Below are 20452 nucleotides of genomic sequence, written 5' to 3' on the forward strand. Positions count from 1 at the left end.
TGGAGGTTCAGTCTGTTGCCCAAGGATACTTCGAAATGGAGGACTGAGGATGAAATCATCAACCTTCGGGTTGGAGACAGCCGCTCTGTCTCTCGTATCCCAATCCTAAAAGAACCACTAATTTGGTACAGTAGATGCACTGTTTGACCATACGATAACCGAAACATGTGTGGAAATCATTTTTGTTGAAAAACAAAAACCAGGGCCTTTTGAAAATTGAGGTTCCACTGATAATCTGTCAGCACGTCAGTAGACCTAATTTCATCCAGCATTGAAGGATTAACTCTTCATATGTTTTTTGGGGCCTTTTGGGACATTTTGTTTATGAATGGTGATGCCTGAAGTAAACGTGCTCACAATCTACTGAATAGTCTTCAGCAAAATACTTTTGTCCAGCCTTATCGAGTATTTCAGTGATTATCAAAAGTACAAGTACAAGTGTGGGGTTTGTTAATATATAATATCAATATTTAGCGCTGGTTTTATTCTCACTGCTGGCTTTCTGTCATGGGACACATCTTTCAGAGACATTTTTAAGCTGCTTTTTGTGAACAAAGGAGTTTGACTTGGCTTAACTTCGATTCCGGGACTAAATCATTCCAAAAAGTTGTTAGTTGAGTGGGCTCCTCAAAAGCTCCTCAAAGGTGTCTCACAACTTTTCAATGTAGTGTAGGTTTGATGCGATTAACACCCTACTATTAGATGGACATTACTGAGTGAACATGCACATAAATACAGACAGACATAAACAGGCGCACACATGCCTGAAGTCCTTCTTAAGCTTCTTCATATGAAGCATAAATTTGCAGCACTGAGACAGGAATCAATGTTTGGGCCAGGAGCTTAGACTCTTGCTCATTCCTGTTCATGCCAGCGCTGCTCCATCCGATATAGTATGTTTCATTTTTTTCCAAAAAGCTTTCACCGACAAAGAAAAATGCCATAAGTCTCATGAAAGACACTGTCATAAATCAGTAATTTAGAAGCAGACTGGCTCATTCATTTTCTCTTGATGATAAGCCCAAGTGAACCTGCACTCTGGCACACTCCACTATCACGGCTACACAAAGCCTCCTGTTACTGGTTAGGCCTCACAAACTGAATTTGCACACTGAATACAGTGTTTCCCACAGGACTGCTATCTATTTGTGGTTGTGGGATGTTGGGGGTTTGGTGGCCCAGATGGCAACATTGTCTAGTCTGGTGCTTCTGTTTCTCACCGAGTATTACAGTTATGTACATTATTGACTCCTATTGACCTGTGTAGAATACCACATATTATCACATCTTTAATTGTGTCTTCTCGATGCCTCATATTTGTATTTTAGTTCATTAAGCCATTTTTATGCTTTAAAAAGCTTAATCAAAAAACAAATTGCACATCAAACCTTGCTACTATATGTTGTCCAAATGAATAAAGAAGTAAATGGGTCCATTTTTCTCATACCTACTGTTGCTGATTATGTTCCTCTGTTTGAGTAGCATCACTTGATCAAGTTTTTTCCAAACATTCCACTCAACAAAACAATGAAAATATGTATGTGCCGTGCTGATCGACCAATATTCAAAGCAGCATTATTGGTCTTCGATCGGAAGAGAAAAAGTTGCATGGTGACACCCCTATGACAGCAAGAAATTCAAACCATGATGTGGCACGAGACTGCTGTAGATCTAGTACAATGTTTAATAGGAATAATCGCAGGGTAGCTGTGGAATAAATGTGATTAATCCTTATTAAATGTAACGTTTGTCATCTATATTAATCAATTTTGTTGTAACTTGGAAAATTGTGTCAGTGAGCCCCCAATGCATGAGGGTTTATTGTGAGATGGGCCACGCGCGTGCTAGCAGAATATGCGGCTAACGTATGCTTCGCATTAATGTGGTATTTTAAGCTGGAAGTGCTTTTTCTGTTGTCACTGCTTAAATTTCATTACCAAGTAAACGCATGGTGCAATAAATATTTCCGAGAGTTATGATCCATACCACGACAGGTAGCGCCAAATCCATTCCTGGTGGCTAAAATTTACAAATACAGTAAATGAATATATGGCAAACACAGGGATAGCTATGCCTGGTTATAGCAGATGCAAAAACCTGGATAGACATAAGAGGAGGCATGTCTTTATGTGCCAGTGGAGAGGACTGAGGAAAGTTTGAGGGGGAAGGGATAGTTTTGACCTTTTCTTTTACTGTGTGAGTATATTTCATCTTGCTTTGTCTTTAAAGCAGACATTTCACTGCAGGGTATTTTGCCCAGTAGATAATTATTACTCATTATGTCATCAGTGAGGCACATTGACTTATTGAAACTTGGGAGACTGACTGCAGTTACATAATGTCAAGGAATATTGAGTGTGTCATTAGCTAAGAAGGAGCTGTTTTACAAATAAACACTGTCCTACAGGCCAGAGACGTCCGACTTGTCTGCAGGAAATGGGCCTGGGGTTAATGTTGTTAACACAAGCATGTACGGAATGCAACAACACAATTATCCTTTATTATATTACAGTCATTTAAATACTCTCGATAACATCATCACACGCTCTTACCAGGCCTTCTTCCCACGCACTGCAAAAACAAAGACTTTCTTTAGCTCTTCATTTGAATTTTTAAATCAGAAGTTGTTGGCATAATTAACTCTATTGCATACACACTACTTATATTGTTCTCACAAAAATACAGTTTGTGATTTACTAAACTAACTTCTCATAGCTTGGAGGTTGAAAGTACAGTACAGTGGAACCTTGGTTAGTGTTCTTAGTCTGTTCCGACTCCAAACAGAACGTACAAATCAAATCAATTTCTCGCATAACAAATAATGCAATCTATTATCCATTATAAGACACAATTCAATTATGGGATGTACTTCTGTATTTCTTTTGTTGATCCTCCTGAAATGATAGCAAGCTCCGAATTCATTTGCTTCACTTCGTATTTCATTGTCCCCAATGTTGTTTTTCAACCACAGAGGTGCCATTAAGCGTACGTACTGTACGTATTACGTAATGTTCTCTGATTGGTTTATTGCTGCCAGCGTATGTATTCCGCCCCTGTGTCAGCAGGAAATTGTCTGACAGTCAATCAAGCAGACCGCTTACCAAAGTAAGACAATCTGGAAACATGTTGTATGTTTCCAGATTTTGGAACTCAGTGCTTCCAGGAGGCGCATTGTTGATTTTTCTTTTAAATTAAAGGTTTTTAAGTGTGCCTAATAGTGCGGACAATATGATAAACCATGACTGAAAGGGATAAAAGAACATTTAAGATCACTTTTACCTTCATTGAAGACATGAGTGTTGACAAAGATGAGACAGAAGGGAAGAGCAAAGATCTACACAATCTAATTCTTGAATTCAATAGTATTTTTCACATTATTTATCAAATTGGAGGCACAACGCTCTTTGGATCTATTATGGATTGTTTCCAGGCCAGTTGAGAGAGTGTATTAGACATGTTCTGGGTCTTCCCGAGGCCTCCTAACGGTTGGACGTGGGGGCATCCTGTCCAGATATCCGAACCACCTCATCTGGCTCGTCTCAACCCTTCCACCAAATACACTCTGTAGCTTGTGTGAGCTCTCTCCTCAGACTGCAGCATGTTTCATAAATTGGAGCACATGAGGAGGAATGTGAGATATTCTGAAGTGGGCAGAACACCAACCCACACAACAATCTCACCCTTTTGTCTATAAATATTTTTTTCCCCCCAAAAAACTCCAAGGAAAACTAAACTCTGGCTTGCTTTTGCAAAAATATAAATTATTATTCAGAGACTTGACTTGAAAATATAATAAGTTGAAGCCTATCCCGAGTGGCGGGGTACTTCTTGGACTGGTCGCCAGCCAATCGCAGGGCACATATAGACAAACAAACACACTCACATTCATATAGTACCTGTGGACAATTTAAAGTCTCCAATTAGCTTACCTTTTCGCTGATGAAGGTTTCATGATGGTGACAGTTTGACTGTTTTGATTTCCATTGTTATCCAAACTCTGAAGCTCAAAATCAGTATTCCAGGATGGGTTGTGTTTAGTTTGTGTTCTCATGGTTTTTGCCATCATATAAAAACATGTAAACATGTGCCAGGCATTGCCGATAGAAAGGCTGTCAGGCGCAAACACTGACCAGGTTTGACGAGTCAAGGATTGAGCTGCCGCTTCAAGGCCGAGGCCCCCACAAAGAAGAACAGAATGTTGTTATCAGCGATAAGGATGGTGAAGAAGGAAAAGGTTGGGGGACTGTGGGAGCATTAGAATAACTTGCGGCCATGCCAAGATACTGTAGACTGTCAACTTCAGAGACATGTCACTCTCTTGATAGATGAAAACAGAAACAGCGGTGCATTCCATGAAGATGCCCTCATTCAAGTTGCTGCACGGTTCATCAAAGCTTTGATAAGTCAACTGCTTGTTGGGAACAAAATGCAGCAACATTTGAATATTTTCAAGATACAAATATAAAAAAGATCGCAAGATGAATCTTGATTTTAAAATGGTATGGTAAAATATGTCCATGTGGGACCAGATATTATTAAGTTTGGGTTGTTGAAAAGCACTAACACAAACCAGATCACCAGGCTTTGTAATTTGTCTTGGATAAAGAAAGCTGCAAAGTGCTGTTAAAGGTCATCAGTTGTGATAACCCCAAGGGCCCAATTTTTCAAATTAGTCCCAAAAAGCCCCAAAACTTCCTTAAATTTGTCTGGTCTTTGTTCAGTTTTCAATAATATAAAAATGCATTGTTGTATACTTACTGCCCGTTTATTAACATGATACTGGTTATAAGAAATTGAGAAAACGTGGCTATATTTTGATTACTGAAAACCAGGACACCGGCAATGAGATACTCAAATGATACTTAAAGTTTACTCTAAGATGCATATCATTTCAGTATATTAAACGTAGGGTTCCGATTCCTCATTTTGATTCTGGTTCCTAACAATTCTCGGTTCCTTGGTAGGGTTATAAAGGTTTGCATGGTTTAACCAAAGTTCTTTGATGAAATTTCTGAATGTCATGATTTTCTAATTTAAATTTTAATTTCTCTAAGGTACCTGACTGTTTGGAATAAGTCTTGCCATAGCTTGTCGAAAACTGGGCATTCCGTAAGTGTTTAATCATGTTAGCGATGCATCCTTCTTTGCATGATATGATTCCGTTGCAAATGTTGCACTGCGCCAACCATTCATTTTTCTTTTCAGCCAAACTTTCGAGTGCCCTCGCACACTGTCCATTGTTGAAATTCCTGCCGTTTCTTCATTTGTTAATTTTTTCTTTTCCATTTTCTTCATTTTTTCTCGTCGGCAGAATGGTCCGTCATCAAAATTTTATAAAAATAAACAAATGGCAGTCACAGTTCGATGCTCAACACTTGATACTCAACCCTAATTAAAAGTATGCCTCAATGAACAAATTGTTCTATTGCAAAATACTATCAACAGTCAAACCTCAATTTTTGTACTCACCAGTTTTTGTATGATTTGGTTTTCGCTGAAAATTTTCTGGCAAATGTTCTTTTGGAATGAATTAATCACAAAGATCCACTGTATAACCAAAGACGGAAATTTCAAAGGAAAAAACTTCAAAATGATTCCAAAATTAGGAATCTGAGTCCAAATGCTTGTTTAGCTTCAATATACAATAATCTGTTATGTGGCTTCATAGTTATAAATCATTCTGTTTTGAAGTTACGGCTCATCATCAGTCATTAGTTAATATGTATGCCATTGCACTAATTAAGCATTGTCAAACATTTCGGTGACTATAGAGTTGTTATTTTATGTCTATAGGGCTCTAATATAAAATGTAAAAATGTACTTAGGTCAAGTTTCCTACAAAAATATCTGATTTATAAGTAACAATTCTTACAGAAATGTACTTGTCACGTTCAGGTCTGAAAACAATCACGATAAATGTGGGATGACAGTATAACCAACATTTTCAGCAAGAATGTGCCCTCTAAAGTCGCAAGAACTTGCTAATTTGAACCACTGTTGTGGATGAGCATGACGTCCCCAATTTTCAGAGACTTCAACTCAGCAAAAGATTAACTGTGTTTTGCTTTTCAATTAAATGGCCCAAGGAAAAACAATGAAAACCAGGACATTTTCATCACTATCTAAAAAAAACCCAACAAAAACAGGATGGGACATGAAAACGGGTCACTCTACTATATAGATGAGATAAACAGGTTGGCTCACTAATTGGTCCATTTCAGCTTGCTGCAAGGATGTAGCCCAAAAGGCTCTCTTTAATCAGCAGCCAGTTGCTGATTTCGTGTTTATTATTGTACTTTAATTGGGAATTTTTTCAAAGTTGTAAATTAGGCTGCTGATTTTATTCACTACTTGATCCTGATGCGATAGAAGTGATACTGTCGGTCCTGTGCCTTTTCCGGGTTGAATGCTTAACCTAAAGTTCCAGCATGAAATGAAATGATTACTTTTGGACTCTAACAGGTCATGAGTAATTTTAAGGAAAACAAAAAATTCCTGGCATATTTTTGATGTTGTGAGTCGTACTTTGTTGAGAAAGTCAGCAAACTTTTTATCACAGATTTGGAAAAAAATGATTGTGTATAGACAAAGTGCAAATGTGCAGAGATGCACAGGAAGGAATCAGTTGTGGTGTCCTATTTGTCTTAATACTCATCGTCTGTGTCTCCTGTTAGAGACCATTATGCCTACCCTCTTCCTGTTTAAGTCCTGAGTTGAAGCTTACATCATGATTATGGCAAAGGATGCTAATCGGATTACCCCTGGCCCTTCAATAGATCATGGGTTCTTTTGGAGACATCCCTGTCTAAAATCCGAGATTCTTGCTTGATAGGCAACTACTGTAAAGCTCGTGTGAAGGAAAAAAATGCTGCCTTGTAGTCATGCTGTTCAGAATTGTCTCGTGTCCTGTAATCATACTGTGGTTAGTGAAACCTTTAAACATTGTCATTTCACACACTTTATTTTAACACAGATAGGCTTCTTTCTTCTTAAGTTACCCTAAATTATCTTTGGGCAATGGGTATCGTAATGTGTACTCATCTTGTAGTTGTGGTTATCACCACCCAAAGTTTATGTTCAGTTTAAGTGTACCGTATGATACTGAGCAGGCACATTTTAGCTACCTGCTGCTCACTGATGTACAGTCAAGGGATTGAAGTGAGGCTCATCACGAAAAGTAAATAATGATAACGTGATATAAATAACAATATTTCAACTAGAGTTGCAACAAATCTAAATCTTGTTGTTTTGATTAATTGAGTAGGTCTAGGTCTAGATAGGTTAGGTCTTAGATGGACCAAATCAGTATGTACCAAACACAAACAGTGGTTTGGTCTGCAAAATATCAGAAAATAGGCAATTATATCATTGTTTTTCTTGTTTTGCCTAAAACACAAAGAAAATAGGTCTGCTTTCATGAATAATTAAGAAAGCTAAGACAGTCACGTTTGAAAGGCTAAGAACAGGGGATATTTATTTTTTTTTATAAAAAAAAGGAGTTACCAATATAGCTCACTGGATTAATTGGATGATCAATTAATCATTAATTGATGAATTAATCATTCATCAATTAATTGTTGCAAATCTAATTTGAACTTGAAATATTTTCTGTCAGAGCTTCTCCTGGGGAATGATAGGCACATGCACTTCGTACACAAATAAAAAGTGAGACCACAAATGTCTTTCAGCCTTTCAGTTATTAAAAATGTAGTAATAATGTTGTATTCTCATGTTAGATGATGCCCAAGTTTCAGGTAATGAGGTTAGCACATTTGGAAATGAGCCCTAAAAGAAGTTGGGATGGTTCAAAAGGCCTGGTAAAACTGCCTCTTTGTGATGCCACAAGTCGTGGACTTCCTTATATGGTTCATAGTTAGGAAGCACTTTGGGGGTGTGAACAATCACAGTGGTATGGGCTTGCCCCCAAGCGAGCTGTGGGTGGAATAATCAAATCAAAGGAAATACAGCTGGAACAGGTGCAGATTCTGGAAAATCAAAAGGTTTTCTGTGCTCGTTATTGTGTGTAATTGCTCTATAGGAGTCCACAACGGAAAACAAAGGGTCGAAAAATGAGCATAATAGGTCCCCTTTAAGGAGCCAGTGCCTCACCAGTTATGAACCTCATTGCATGTCACTGCTGCGGCTTCAGTTTGTTTCAATTTCAAAGGTGTCGAAATGAAGCTTGTACCTTTTCTGACAGTTTCCTTTTTATTTACAGGTGTCTTCATCTTGTGTTCCAGCAACAAACTATGAGCTTGTGAGTAATACTATTTTGTTTGAGGTAATCTAATGTTATACATGCTATTATGTACATATACTATTATCAAAACATAGTGCCATTTTAACATTGGTATCAAACAAGGCTGTTGTACTATTTTGATAGTCATCCTATGAACTGAAAAACTGATAAAAAAAATATAAACAAAACATTTTATTGATGGTGGGGGAAACGGCACACTTGAAAACATGTTTCTCTGGGGCTAGACAAGAAGATATTTTATTTGAGGTCAAACAAGAGATTTTGTCAATAATTTGTTCATTTTGGTATGCTTGCCAAAACGCAAAACTGTTTTTACCAAAATAAGGAAATGTTTTTAGAGCTATTAATCCAAATGTTGGTCTGTCAATACAGTGGGTTCCGAGAATCTGCCGTAGTATGATGACATCTTCTGGTCTAACAATTGTGATGTAGTCTGAATATGAAGTGTATTTTAAGAGAAATAAAAACATCCTTGCCTTCTTGCCTTTTTTGGTAATCAGTTGCTGCGTTCGGCTTGGATACAAGTCGCTCACCCACTTTCTTGCATGTTTTGTATTTTAATGGTTTTGGAAGTTTGACAAACCCAACGCAAATAACCCCCCTGCACTTTTCTCTTTCTCTCTTGCAGTTTTTTAGGTTTCATGCAAAGATGATGATGTCATGCTATAAGAACATGTTATTATCCTTTGCAAAAAGAATTGGAAGATAGATGTCTTCTGCATGGAGACACTGTTTGGTCATAGTTTTCCTGCAGTGATGAGGTTTCTTTCTTTGTAGAATGGTCACCTTTACACAGAGGACAAGAACGTTCCCTACAAACCTGACTTTTGAAGCGATCTGCTTGGCCTGATGATGTCATAATTATTCACTTTAATAACTTAACAAGTAGCTAGTTACTGTGGTCAGCTTTAAAGATTTTGCACCAAAACCCATAGACTATAAGGTTTCTCATTCCTGCTAAACTAAAAAAGGAGTGGTTTTATTGACTCTAAAGCCATCTGAAAATTAGGACACCTCACGATGGAAATCTTTCTAGTCCTGAACCGATTCACGTGTGGGTAAAGTTCCTGGTTCTAGAGTGAAGTTCATGGTTCCTGGTTGAAGTTTGTAGTTCAACTGTAAAATTTCTTGTTGCTTGGTAAAGCTCAGAGTTCCATGGTAAAGTTCTTAGTTTCTGGTTGCTCGGTAAGTTATTGGTTCCTGCGTAAAGTCCTGGTTCCAGGGTTAAATTCTTGTTTCCTGGTTCCTGTGTACATGTCTTACTTCCTGGCTAAAATTCCTAGCTACAGGGTAAAGTTCCCAGTTCCTGGGTAAAATTCCTAATTCCACGATAAAGTTTCTGGTTCCAGGGTAAATTTCTTGATATCAGAATAAAGTTCCTGGTTTCTGTGTAACATTTCTACTCCCTTGTTAAATTCCTAGTTGAAGGGCAAAGTTCATGCTTCCAGGGTAAAATTCCTGATTTCAGGGTAATGTTCCTTGTTCCTGGGTAAAATTCTTAGCTCCACCCCATGGTGTGTTATTAAGTCCAAAAGTGTGACTGCTTTTTTAAAACTCAGAATTGTAATTGACAATATCCGGTACTATGTTTTACACATGGCTTAAAGTCGCTGTGGGGGCATGACTGGAAAAGGTTTTTTTTCAGAAATGCTTTAAAAGGCATGCTACAATTCAAATATCCTGTCACGATGTGGCTCGCAAGCCTGCTCGTGACAGAATGAAGCCACCACAAGACGACCTCGCGGAGAGCGATTTCTGGACTTGGCAGATCTTCAAGGCCATGGAGAAGGAATCGGCCATGTTTACCCCGGAGGAGCTGGAGGATATGGTTTGGGGGCCGGACGGCACGCTCATCCCCATGGCGTGGGTGTATTCGGGACCCGCAATGGACAAGCCTATCCGACCACGACGCCGACGCACGTCTCGGCCGACCTCTGCAAAGGGTTTGCGTGGCTCTAAGGTGAGGGCACCCCCTTCCTCCACGCCATGCCATGCCAAGGCGGAATTAACCCCCCACGCTGTCGCTGAGTGCCGGCCCATCACACCACTATTGATGGTGCCCCCGTTACAACAGCCCGCTGAGCCCCAGCCGCCTACCTTTTCAGATTCCCTGTTGCCCCCCATGCAACACAAAGAGGACCGCGGCACACGTTCCCCTCCAGTGCCCAAGCCACGCAGCTCCAAGGTTTCCCAAAACCCAGCTCCCGTGCCATGCTGCGTGACGCCCCGGATTCCTCCTGTGCCCAAGCCGCGCAGTCTCAAGGGTTCCCAAACCCCGGCTCCTGTGCCAAGCTGTGTGACTCCCCGGATTCCTCCTGTGCCCAAGCCGCGCAGCCCCAAGCCGCAGCATCCCCTGGCTCTCCTGTCCAGCGGCTTGATGCTCCAGACCCCTCCAGAGCCCAAACCCCGCCTGAAGTCCCTTGTAGACCTGGTCCGGGCACCAGAGCGGGCTGAACTCAAGACCCTCCTCCAGGTCCCCCTCCTCCCGTCCCTGGTTCCACATCCAGCAGCATACGGCGTCTGGAATCCACCTTCGGAAGGGGGGACTAGTACGACCAGCCATGCGTTGGAGGACGCACATCACACCCTGTCCGAGGGGTGTGGGGACAGCTGGTCGCCTGATGAGGAACGGACCGCCAGCGCAACCGGTTCTTCCAGCTGGCCGGGTTGTGCTGTCCGGTAGGTTACCTTTCGGCCAAGACTCACTGCGACGCCACGCCGCCGCCGCTTCCTCCGGCGCCACCTCTTCCACGGCGGGACGCCACGCCGCCGCCGCCTCCTCCGGCGCCACCTTTTCCACGGCGGGATGCCACGCCGCCGCCTCCTCCGGCGCCACCTTTTCCACGGCGGGATGCCACACCGGCGCCGCCGCCGACTCCTCCGGCGCCACTTCTTCCACGGCGGGATGCCATGACGCCGCCTCCTCCGCCACCTCTTCCACGGCGGGACGCCACGCCGCCGCCACCTCCTCCGGCGCCACCTCTTCCACGGCGGGACGCCACGCCGCAGCCGCCTCCTCCGGCGCCACCTCTTCCACGGCGGGATGCCAAGCCGCAACCGCCTCCTCCGGCGCCACCTCTTCCACGGCGGGCGGGCCTCCCCGGCCAAGCCCACCACCCTGGCCGGCCCCCAGAGGGGTCCACCCATGGCTTCTGCTGGGCCTGCCGTCATGGCCGTCCCCTAACCCTGCAGGCCCCTCTGCGTGGCCCTGACACCCTGGCCGACCTCCAGAGGAGCCCGGTTCCCTTCGGGTGGCTCACCCTGCAGGCCGACCTCCGGAGAGGTCCGGCCAGCAACCCACCTCCGGTCCCCCCGCCTCCCATCCCTCTTGGTCTGTGGACTTTTTGGACGTCTGGGATCCGTCCTTGAGGGGGGGGTACTGTCACGATGTGGGCGTCACCCTCTCGTGACAGCTCCTTTAGTTTCCTTCCTTGCCTCTGTTCATGCCCTTATTTTGGTACTACTTCCTTTCTTGTTCCCTTCTGCTTTCTCTGACTCAGTTCACACACCTGTCTCTAATTTCCACTCTCCCTATTTAGTTCAGGTGTGTGCTCTTTCGTTTGTGGCTTCATTGTCTTTGTTTTTGGTTTGCCTGTAGTTGCTATCTACATTGCTTCAACGCCATTAAATCCCTTGTACCTACATTTTTGGTCCTGCTCTCTGCATCCTGGGGTCGCATCGCTAAGCTCGCAAGCCTGCTCGTGACATATCCTTAATGTTGGATAATCATTAGACAAATGTTCGGTGAGTTGTGAGCAGTTAGGTGCTATTAGGTTGATGGTACATGCTCCTGTAAAGACGCTTTGCTTGATGGCAGCCATGTTTTTTGACCAATCTTGCTCAAATGTTACATACGTGCTTGTCCGTCCCATAAAGGTGTGTAGCAAATTTGGTGGTGATTGGTGGCATATTTGTTTGAAAAATTAAAGCACAGTCAGCACAGTCAAGGTGGATGTACAGGTAGAGGGTATGGGAGTGTTCCACCATAGAGGCAAAGGAGACTTATGTGTGTGTAAGCATGCATGTTCGGAGCAGCAGTACTCCGACCAGATGTTTTGTAGGTGTACCATTTCCCCTCAAACCCTTGCATATCAAGAATGTCTTAACATGATTTAGTGTCCTGTTCAGTTTAAGTGCAGACTGATGGCAGCATTTACCCAGGAGCTTGCAGAAAAGGTTAAATGGAAAAAAGAAATCCTGGCATTTCAGTGCTAATAAACATGTAAAATAAACGCATCTTTATAACCACAATAAAATCTTTTTTCAACATTTTTTTCTTTCTTTTGGCTAAACACATAACTATTGCTCTCTGGAGATTTCCTTGGCTAATCTGGGCAAATATAGTCTAAAAATGTCCGATCAGCATTGGTTGACTTCTCATTTCAACGGGTTTAAATAACATTTCGTGCTAATGACTACTAATATATATATGTAGCTGTAAAACCCCTTTAGATACAAAGTAATGGGGTTATGAAGAGATATAGCACCACAGAATAGCAGAATTGTGATGACAACCTTAAAAAATCAATCAAGTCCAGACTATGCCACACATGCATTAAAAAACCCTGCACGCATCTCACACATCTAACACATAAAGTACAGTGCACACACCCAAATGAGTTTTTTTTTCTTTTTCAGTAGGAAAAGGAGTATCATAAATCATTTCAGAAGTAAAATAAGACGGTAGCATAGGTGTACATTACTTCTGCTATGCAGTGAGGGCCTCTCTTTTGCACAGCCCACCTGTCACATTTCCAGTTTGTTTCAGGTTTGGGGTCTGGCTGGACTATTGATAACTTTCATCTTGTTCTTGTGAAGGGGGATCACCTTGATGCGATACCCTTGGATTGAAGAAAAAACTTATACAAACATACCCAATAGGTAGGACAAAAGAATGCAAGTCATTTCTGTCACATTTATTGATATACTACTAAATGAGTGGCTGGTGGACCAATTAGCTTGTATTTACAAAGGGTCCATTGTATGAAATCATACAAATCGTACAAAAACAGAAATAAAAGGAAATAATATATCACAATTTACAATCACCATTTATCACAATTAATTGGTTCCAGACCTGACCATGATAAGTGAATTTCAACAGTGTTGGATTCCCTATTTATAATTTCAACATTTTCATAGTAGAGCATAGAAAACCATCCATCCATTTTCTACTGCTTGTCCTCACGAGGGTCGCAGGCATGCTGGAGCCTGAGAGGCGGAGTAAACCCGAGACTGGTCGGCAGCCAATCACAAGGCTTATATAGACAACCATTCACACTCACAATATGGAGGCGCCAATTAACCTAGCATGTTTTTTGGAATGTGGGAGGAAACCGGAGTACTTGGAGAAAACCCACGCATGCACGGGGAGAACATGCAAGCTCCACACAGAGAAGCCTGGGGGTGGAATCGAACTCGGGTCTCCTAGCTGTGTGGCCTGTGCGCCAACCACTCGGTCCACAGCTCATAGAAAACCAGTTTAAGATATTTAAAATGTTTTTTTTATTAGAGACATTAAATAATACCCCTATTTGTGTTTGTGTATGTTGCTATAAATGTGTTCCCTGAGAGCGGAGAGTGAGTGGAGGAATTTACATCTGAGGTTCAGAGTTGATCCTGGTTTGATTTGACAAATCTTAAGGAAGTTTGATTAAGTGTTGACTTACTACAGCTTCAACTTGGACTGCTTGGACCGCGGCAGCTGTTAAACTTTGATGGGAACACGCTGGGATTGCAAGGTTTATAGTGTCTTTTGGTGTAAATATCGTATATGTGAAATTCTGCATTATGGTATTTATTAATTTACATTATATTTTCATTTGAAAAAAATATAATATATGGTGCTGCCGATTGAGGACCCATTGGACTTAGTGGTTACATAACTGAGTCCATGTGAGTGGGAGCAAGAACATAAAGGAGGTTTCGGGTCACAGATTTTGACTCAGTCGTTTTTTCCCATACAGAGGATCGTTCACTCTCTACTGCTTGATAGTCCTCTGGGATCCTTGGCATTTTGGAAGCCCCCCTAATTTTAACTTAAGGGGATGGGATCTGGCCCAACACATACTTCCCCCAAACTCCCAATACAAGCTTAGGCAGTCCCTCCTCCAACGCGGTGTTTACATTTCTAGGACATGGCTGTGAGAAAGCTGCAGATAAAGGCTCGTGGAGCATGAGAGAGGAACAGCTGTGTGTGTGTTCATAACATTCTGTGTAAACTTAGGAGAGTTGTTTTATTACCATAATCATATGTTTGAAAAAGCTAACAAATTATTGTGTATGAACTGTAGTATTTATCTTTTATGAACAAAATGAAGCATCCCATAATGCTTCAAACCTTAATCGAGAGTGTTTACATAACAGTGGAGCCTGTAAAGTCAATTGCTCTGTGGTTGACCAACATTTTCTGGAAAAAATATGCCTCGAAGGTCAAACCCCCATCATGCATGACATCGCACAAGATGTCAGTCTTGCATACCTCTATTTGATGACGCTGCCTACTAAAGATTGCTTGAGCAGTGAGTCAAGGTTTATGATGGTGGCAGTTTGATACTGGGAAAAATATTTATATTTGGGCTGATGTTTCAAAAGTACCATTATTAAAACAGACCCAATGTGCACAGCTTGCAGTTTACTTAAACTCCCACTAGAAGACACCCTTGAGCACAATAACAGAGAAGACGTATGATACGCTGCACACAGTGATGGATGGCAGTGGGAAGAGTTCAGAAAGATTTCATTTTATTATAATGTTAGACATCGATTGGCAGATGAACTGTCCTGATGTCATCATTTTAAACAACCAGGGATCTGTCAGAGGAGAAAGAGGCAATCAGGAAAGAATGAAATGATGATTCCCAAGCACACACCCCTGGACTGACTCATTCTCACGCCCTTTAAACCGGCGGGAAAGCATCCTTTGTGTGGTGGTGTAGTCATTATTTTCTCTTTGCACACACAGACACACAGTTTCACTGCAGAGTTAAAAGGAAACTTCACTTTTTAAAACATAAAAATACACAATCCGAATGTAAGACACCTGGCAAGGTATTGATACGCCAGTAATGTAGTAGTTTGATTAATGTTAACAATGTTAATAATCTTAATAATAGAAATCTTGCTGTAGCTTGGTTAATATATACAACATGTTATATGTAAAAGGAGCATTTCAGAATTTCAGAAAGCTTAGGTGCTTACATGCAGTCATGAGCTGTCTCTTTTTATCTGATTTTATAGCTTTAGAAACCACAAAAATTAGAATGACATTTGTGTTATTGTGGATGATGATGGTGAAATTCCAATTCTTGTAAAATGTCATCCATCCATTTTCTATACCGCTTATCCTCATGGGCATGCTGGAGCCTATCCCAGCTGCCTTTGGGCAAGAGGCAGGGTAATGGACTGGTTGCCAGCGAAGCACATATAGATGAGAAAACCCACACACAGGTAGAACATGCAAACTCCACACAGAGATGCCCGAGCGGGGAATCAAACCCGGATCTCCTAGCTGTCTGGCTTGAGTGCTAACCACTCGTAAACCGTGCAGCCTTATAAAATGTTATGTCATAATTAAATGCAAAAATAAATAAACAGGCCCATCCACATACATGTCACCAGCATATCATAATATTCTTCAAATGGATTGATGTTGTGAAGAAAGCTAGACTTTTTCCACAATAATGTTCATGTTTCTGTAAAATATTTGTTTTCTTCTGGACTTTCTAATTACACGCCTTTGTGCCACTAAAACCACAACAAATGTATGTTCTTATCATCAAAACATTAATCAAACCATTATATCAGTGGTCTCCCCTACCACCTTTTCAAATTCCTTAATGACAAGCAGTAAATTAGCCACTAACAACTGTGATGGCTGCTGTACCCCCCCCCACCCCACACACACACACATGTCTCACACCCTCATGGCTACACCAAAGCCACAGTTAAGAGGCTGAGCCAAGCTAAATGGGCTGTGTCTGTAGTCTTAGAGATGAAATGCTGTATATTTAGCCCTGGATTGTTTACCCAAACACTCTGCTTTGGTTTCATTTATTCTTGCACCTCTATAGAGGAAACTCCCTGCGTGCTCGCTACCTCTGCTTTTCTATAGAGGTGGGCTGTAATTTGACAGTCAAAGGAGCTACTATGTTGATGTGAAAGAAAACTCATGGCATGGTGGCGGCAGAGATAAAGACGTCTCTGCAAAGTACTACACTCGATGAAAAGACACATTCATGGTCACTCATCATTTTTGTCCTCGAGCTGTAGTTTTTGTTTGTGTAACGGTGGATAGTTTGATCTGGCCCTGCATCCGCTGGGGCTCCACCAATCCCGACTCAATGAGAGTTGAGCAGAGAAGGAGAGTCGTCACCTCGTACAGTAATCCCTCATTTATCACGGTTAAGCCGGTCGTGATAAGTAAATTTGTGTGATACCTTTTAAATTAAAATGTAACGTTTTTGTAATTACAGTGATTAAAAACCTGTCAACCTTCTAAGTACAGTATTTAACATTATTACAGCTCTCTAGACATGAAATAACACACATTTTTCAAATCACGTCATGGATTGTTTTACATTCAAATAACTTTGTAAATTTATTTACAAATATAACTCCATGAACCATTGTTTTTTACATTTTTCAGATTTGGAACACATATTTGACGCGGGGCATGGGAAGTGCTATGACGTCAGCTTGTTACAGTTGACTGTAGCTGAGTGCTAGCAGCAAGTTAGCAGTGTACAGCGTGGCCAACACTTGTGTGAATGTTCGCTACATGCATTCTCTGATTGGCTGTGCTTAACCACAAACAACGGCAGTATTCTACACCTATCAGTAACGTATGTAGGCGTCAGTACATTGATGAGACAACAGCGACCTCTTGGGTTATACAAGTGTAAAGGTGACTATAGGGGGGCTGTTTCATGTCATGTCACAGGGCTCTAATGTTAAAAACCGGTCAATCTATGACAATATTCTATTTATTAATATTGAATTCTACTTTGTGGAAATTTACTTGTCGAGGTTGAGTTAGGAACCAATTGACCATGATAAACTTGGAACAACTGCATTACCTGATATAGGAGTCACAATATCAGAGGGTAGCTGGACTCACCCTAAGAGATAGGGTGAGGAGCTCAGCCATCCGGGAGGGGCTCAGAGTAGAGCCGCTTCTCCTTCATATTGAGAGGAGTCAGTTGAGGTGGCTCGGGCATCTAGTCCGGATGCCTCCCGGACGCCTCCCTGGTGAGGTGTTCTGGGCATGCCCAGCCGGGAAAAGGCCCCGGGGCAGACCTAGGACATGCTGGAGGGATTATGTCTCACAGCTTAGCCAGACCCGGATAAGCGGAGGACATTTTTTTATATGATATAATAATAGGCTATATTCAACGGAGAAACTGTTGAACTTTTGAAATACCATGATAGAGTGAAGCTGGGATTCATGCATTCTGTAATTTATGAATACATGATCCTACCAGTAAAATATACAGAATATAATTTTTACACCACAATTTTTACACCTTTGTTTTTATGCTTCACTGATAATGTTTTTAAGGGAAGGACTAAAATGGCGCACCAGTAACAAATGCTTAAGTGAACACTGTCTGAAAAACATCTTATCATCGATCATCTTTCATTATCATTCATTCACTATTGGTGAGTACCTACATATGTGCCATTCGCAGGGAAGTCTGGAACGCAAAAAGTGGGGTTCTACTTTACAGCACTTTTTTGCTATACTGAGTTTAGTAGCCTGAATTCCTTCAGGAATTCAAGGCAGTAGAGGGCCAGCAGCCAGTATCAGAACATTTGTAAACAAACGTGATGTTTTACCCACATTAATGCAAGGCATGCCTCATCTTGTCTTGTTTTCAATAATTAGTCAGGTATACAAGGTTATGCATTCCAGTTAGTAAAGTATTTTACACTTGGCAATCCCTTGTGTCTTTATGCATATAAAGTGTTTAAATCACTTAACCACTGTAAAATGTACAGTTAAATAGAAACAACACATCGAGAACACAACACGAAAACACAAACACGACATTTGTTATTGTTTATTCCATTTACAGCACAACATGTTTATTATAATGTTGTTTTGCGCAATTCAGCATCCACACAAACGGTCTTTATCTCCTCTTGTGGCAATAAACTTAACGTAATGCTCAGCTGACTTGGCTGATGGTGAGGTTCTGAACTTAAAAAGTCCAAAAGTCAGAAAGGCATGAACGCAAGTACACACCTGCCATTTAGTGCATTGGTCAGTCTTGTGTGTTCGCTCCCTCTGCAGGTGGTGTACATCTCCTCACTGCAGAACAAGGATTCTTTCATCATCCTAATGATTTCTGTCTATATGTGCCCTGTGATTGGCTGGTGACCATCCTCATGCCCGAAATCTGCTGCATACTCCTGTGTCCCAAATGAGGATGAGCAACATCGAAAATGGATGGATGGATGTTGATAGGTTTCTGAGCTTGTCACTGAATTCCTAAGGCTTCCTCATCGTTTCAGAGTATTGATCAATCCAGTGAGGCCAAAGTCATTATGCTGCCAATGAGAATCAGCTGCAGTCAATCATGACCACTAACAAGAAGCTAATAGGGCCCGGCCTAATCAAGTTACAAGGCAATTTGGAACCTTCAACTCTACGTGAATTTACAGTATATACCATTGGTTCTTGAGTCTACACCTGAATCCATTTACCCCCAGCTACAAAAATACACACTACCAGTGATAAAGCCTCATTTTCACAGTGACAGGTTGAACAACATCATGCACTTCTTCTTCTTCTTCTTTATGCTCTGTTCTCCTTTCTCTGTGAGGCATTCAGGTGCACTCTTAATTGTGAGTGGTGAGTGTTAAGCGCTAATTGTTTGAAATATTGATTCACATACACCAACAGTGCAGTTGGCATACCTCTGGTAGTATGAGAACTGCTTAGGGAACCTAGTATATACTGTATACTGTGTATATTATATATTTTGAAACTCCAGCATACCTTGCAACCCTAAAGAGGATATGCAGCATAGAACATGGACGGATGGATTACTCAAATGCCAAAATAGTTGATTAATTGGATAATCGATTAATCATCAATTTGTTGATTCATTGCTGCAGATTTGTACCGAACAATGTACAGGTTAATTATGTACCTTCAGCCATCTAGTGGATAATAATGTAATTATTCAGCAAATCACCATAGACCCTGCCATATAAATAGATGAAGAAATTGTTGGAAATAAGTTACACCTTTTAGACCATTTTAGTCAGGGATGCTCAAATTCTTTCAACATGGGACCCACATTGGCCATTTTATTTACACTTTTATTTAAGTGTCATTTTTAATTTGTATTAATTTATTATTAAGAATTTTTTACACTTTTACTGAAGTTGCTTTTATTTTTATTTATATTTATTATTCTGTATACCAGCGTCACGGCGGTCTAGTGGTTAGGCCGCAGACCTCACAGCTAGGAGACCAGGGTTCAATTCCACCCTCGGCCATCTCTGTGTGGAGTTTGCATGTTCTCCCCGTGCATGCGTGGGTTTTCTCCGGGTACTCCGGTTTCCTCCCACATTCCAAAAACATGCTAGGAGGGTTGCGGGGATGCTGGAGCCTACCCCAGCTGCCTTCGGGTGAAAGGCGGGGTACACCCTGGACTGGTCGCCAGCCAATCACAGGGCACATACAGACAAACAACCATTCACTGTCACATTCATACCTATGGACAATTTGGAGTGGCCAATTAACCTAGCATGTTTTTGAAATGTGGGAGGAAACCGGAGTACCCGGAGAAAACCCATGCATGTGCGGGGAGAACATGCAAACTCCACACAAAGATGGCCAAGGGTGGAATTGAACCCTGGTCTCCTAGCTGTGAGGTCTGCGGCCTAACCACTCAACCATTAGATTTATTAATACTTTTATTTAAGTCAGACGCAGACAACTTTTTTAAATCAAAATTTGGAAATGACGAAGAACATAACTGCATACAAATAATTCATAAATTTAAATTACATACCCCCCACCCATACATACAGACAATCTAATATTTCACTTATTCTGTGCATTGAACATACACCAAGGAGGAAGATGATGAAAATATGGCTCAATTTTACTTAAAAATAAGTCATACATAAGCTGTATTACATATTTGAATGTAACTTTTGACTTGCTCTCTACGAGAA

The 20452-nt window shown here is 41.4% G+C and overlaps 1 protein-coding gene across 11 annotated transcripts in view; it reads left to right on the forward strand.

Moving 5' to 3' along the window:
* Positions 1–20452, forward strand: part of tns1b (tensin 1b) — a 161858-nt gene that overhangs the window by 80582 nt on the left and 60824 nt on the right. For all 11 annotated transcript variants that reach the window (XM_058083054.2, XM_058083049.2, XM_058083048.2 and 8 more), the window contains one exon: positions 8219–8257. In XM_058083054.2, the coding sequence (XP_057939037.2) occupies positions 8219–8257 (39 nt within the window). The remainder of the gene's footprint in view (positions 1–8218; positions 8258–20452) is intronic.

The sequence above is a fragment of the Doryrhamphus excisus genome, linkage group LG12 (genome assembly GCF_037039965.1).
Source record: "Doryrhamphus excisus strain RoL-2023G ecotype Guam linkage group LG12, RoL_Dexc_Guam_v1.1, whole genome shotgun sequence".
Taxonomy (NCBI): domain Eukaryota; kingdom Metazoa; phylum Chordata; class Actinopteri; order Syngnathiformes; family Syngnathidae; genus Doryrhamphus; species Doryrhamphus excisus.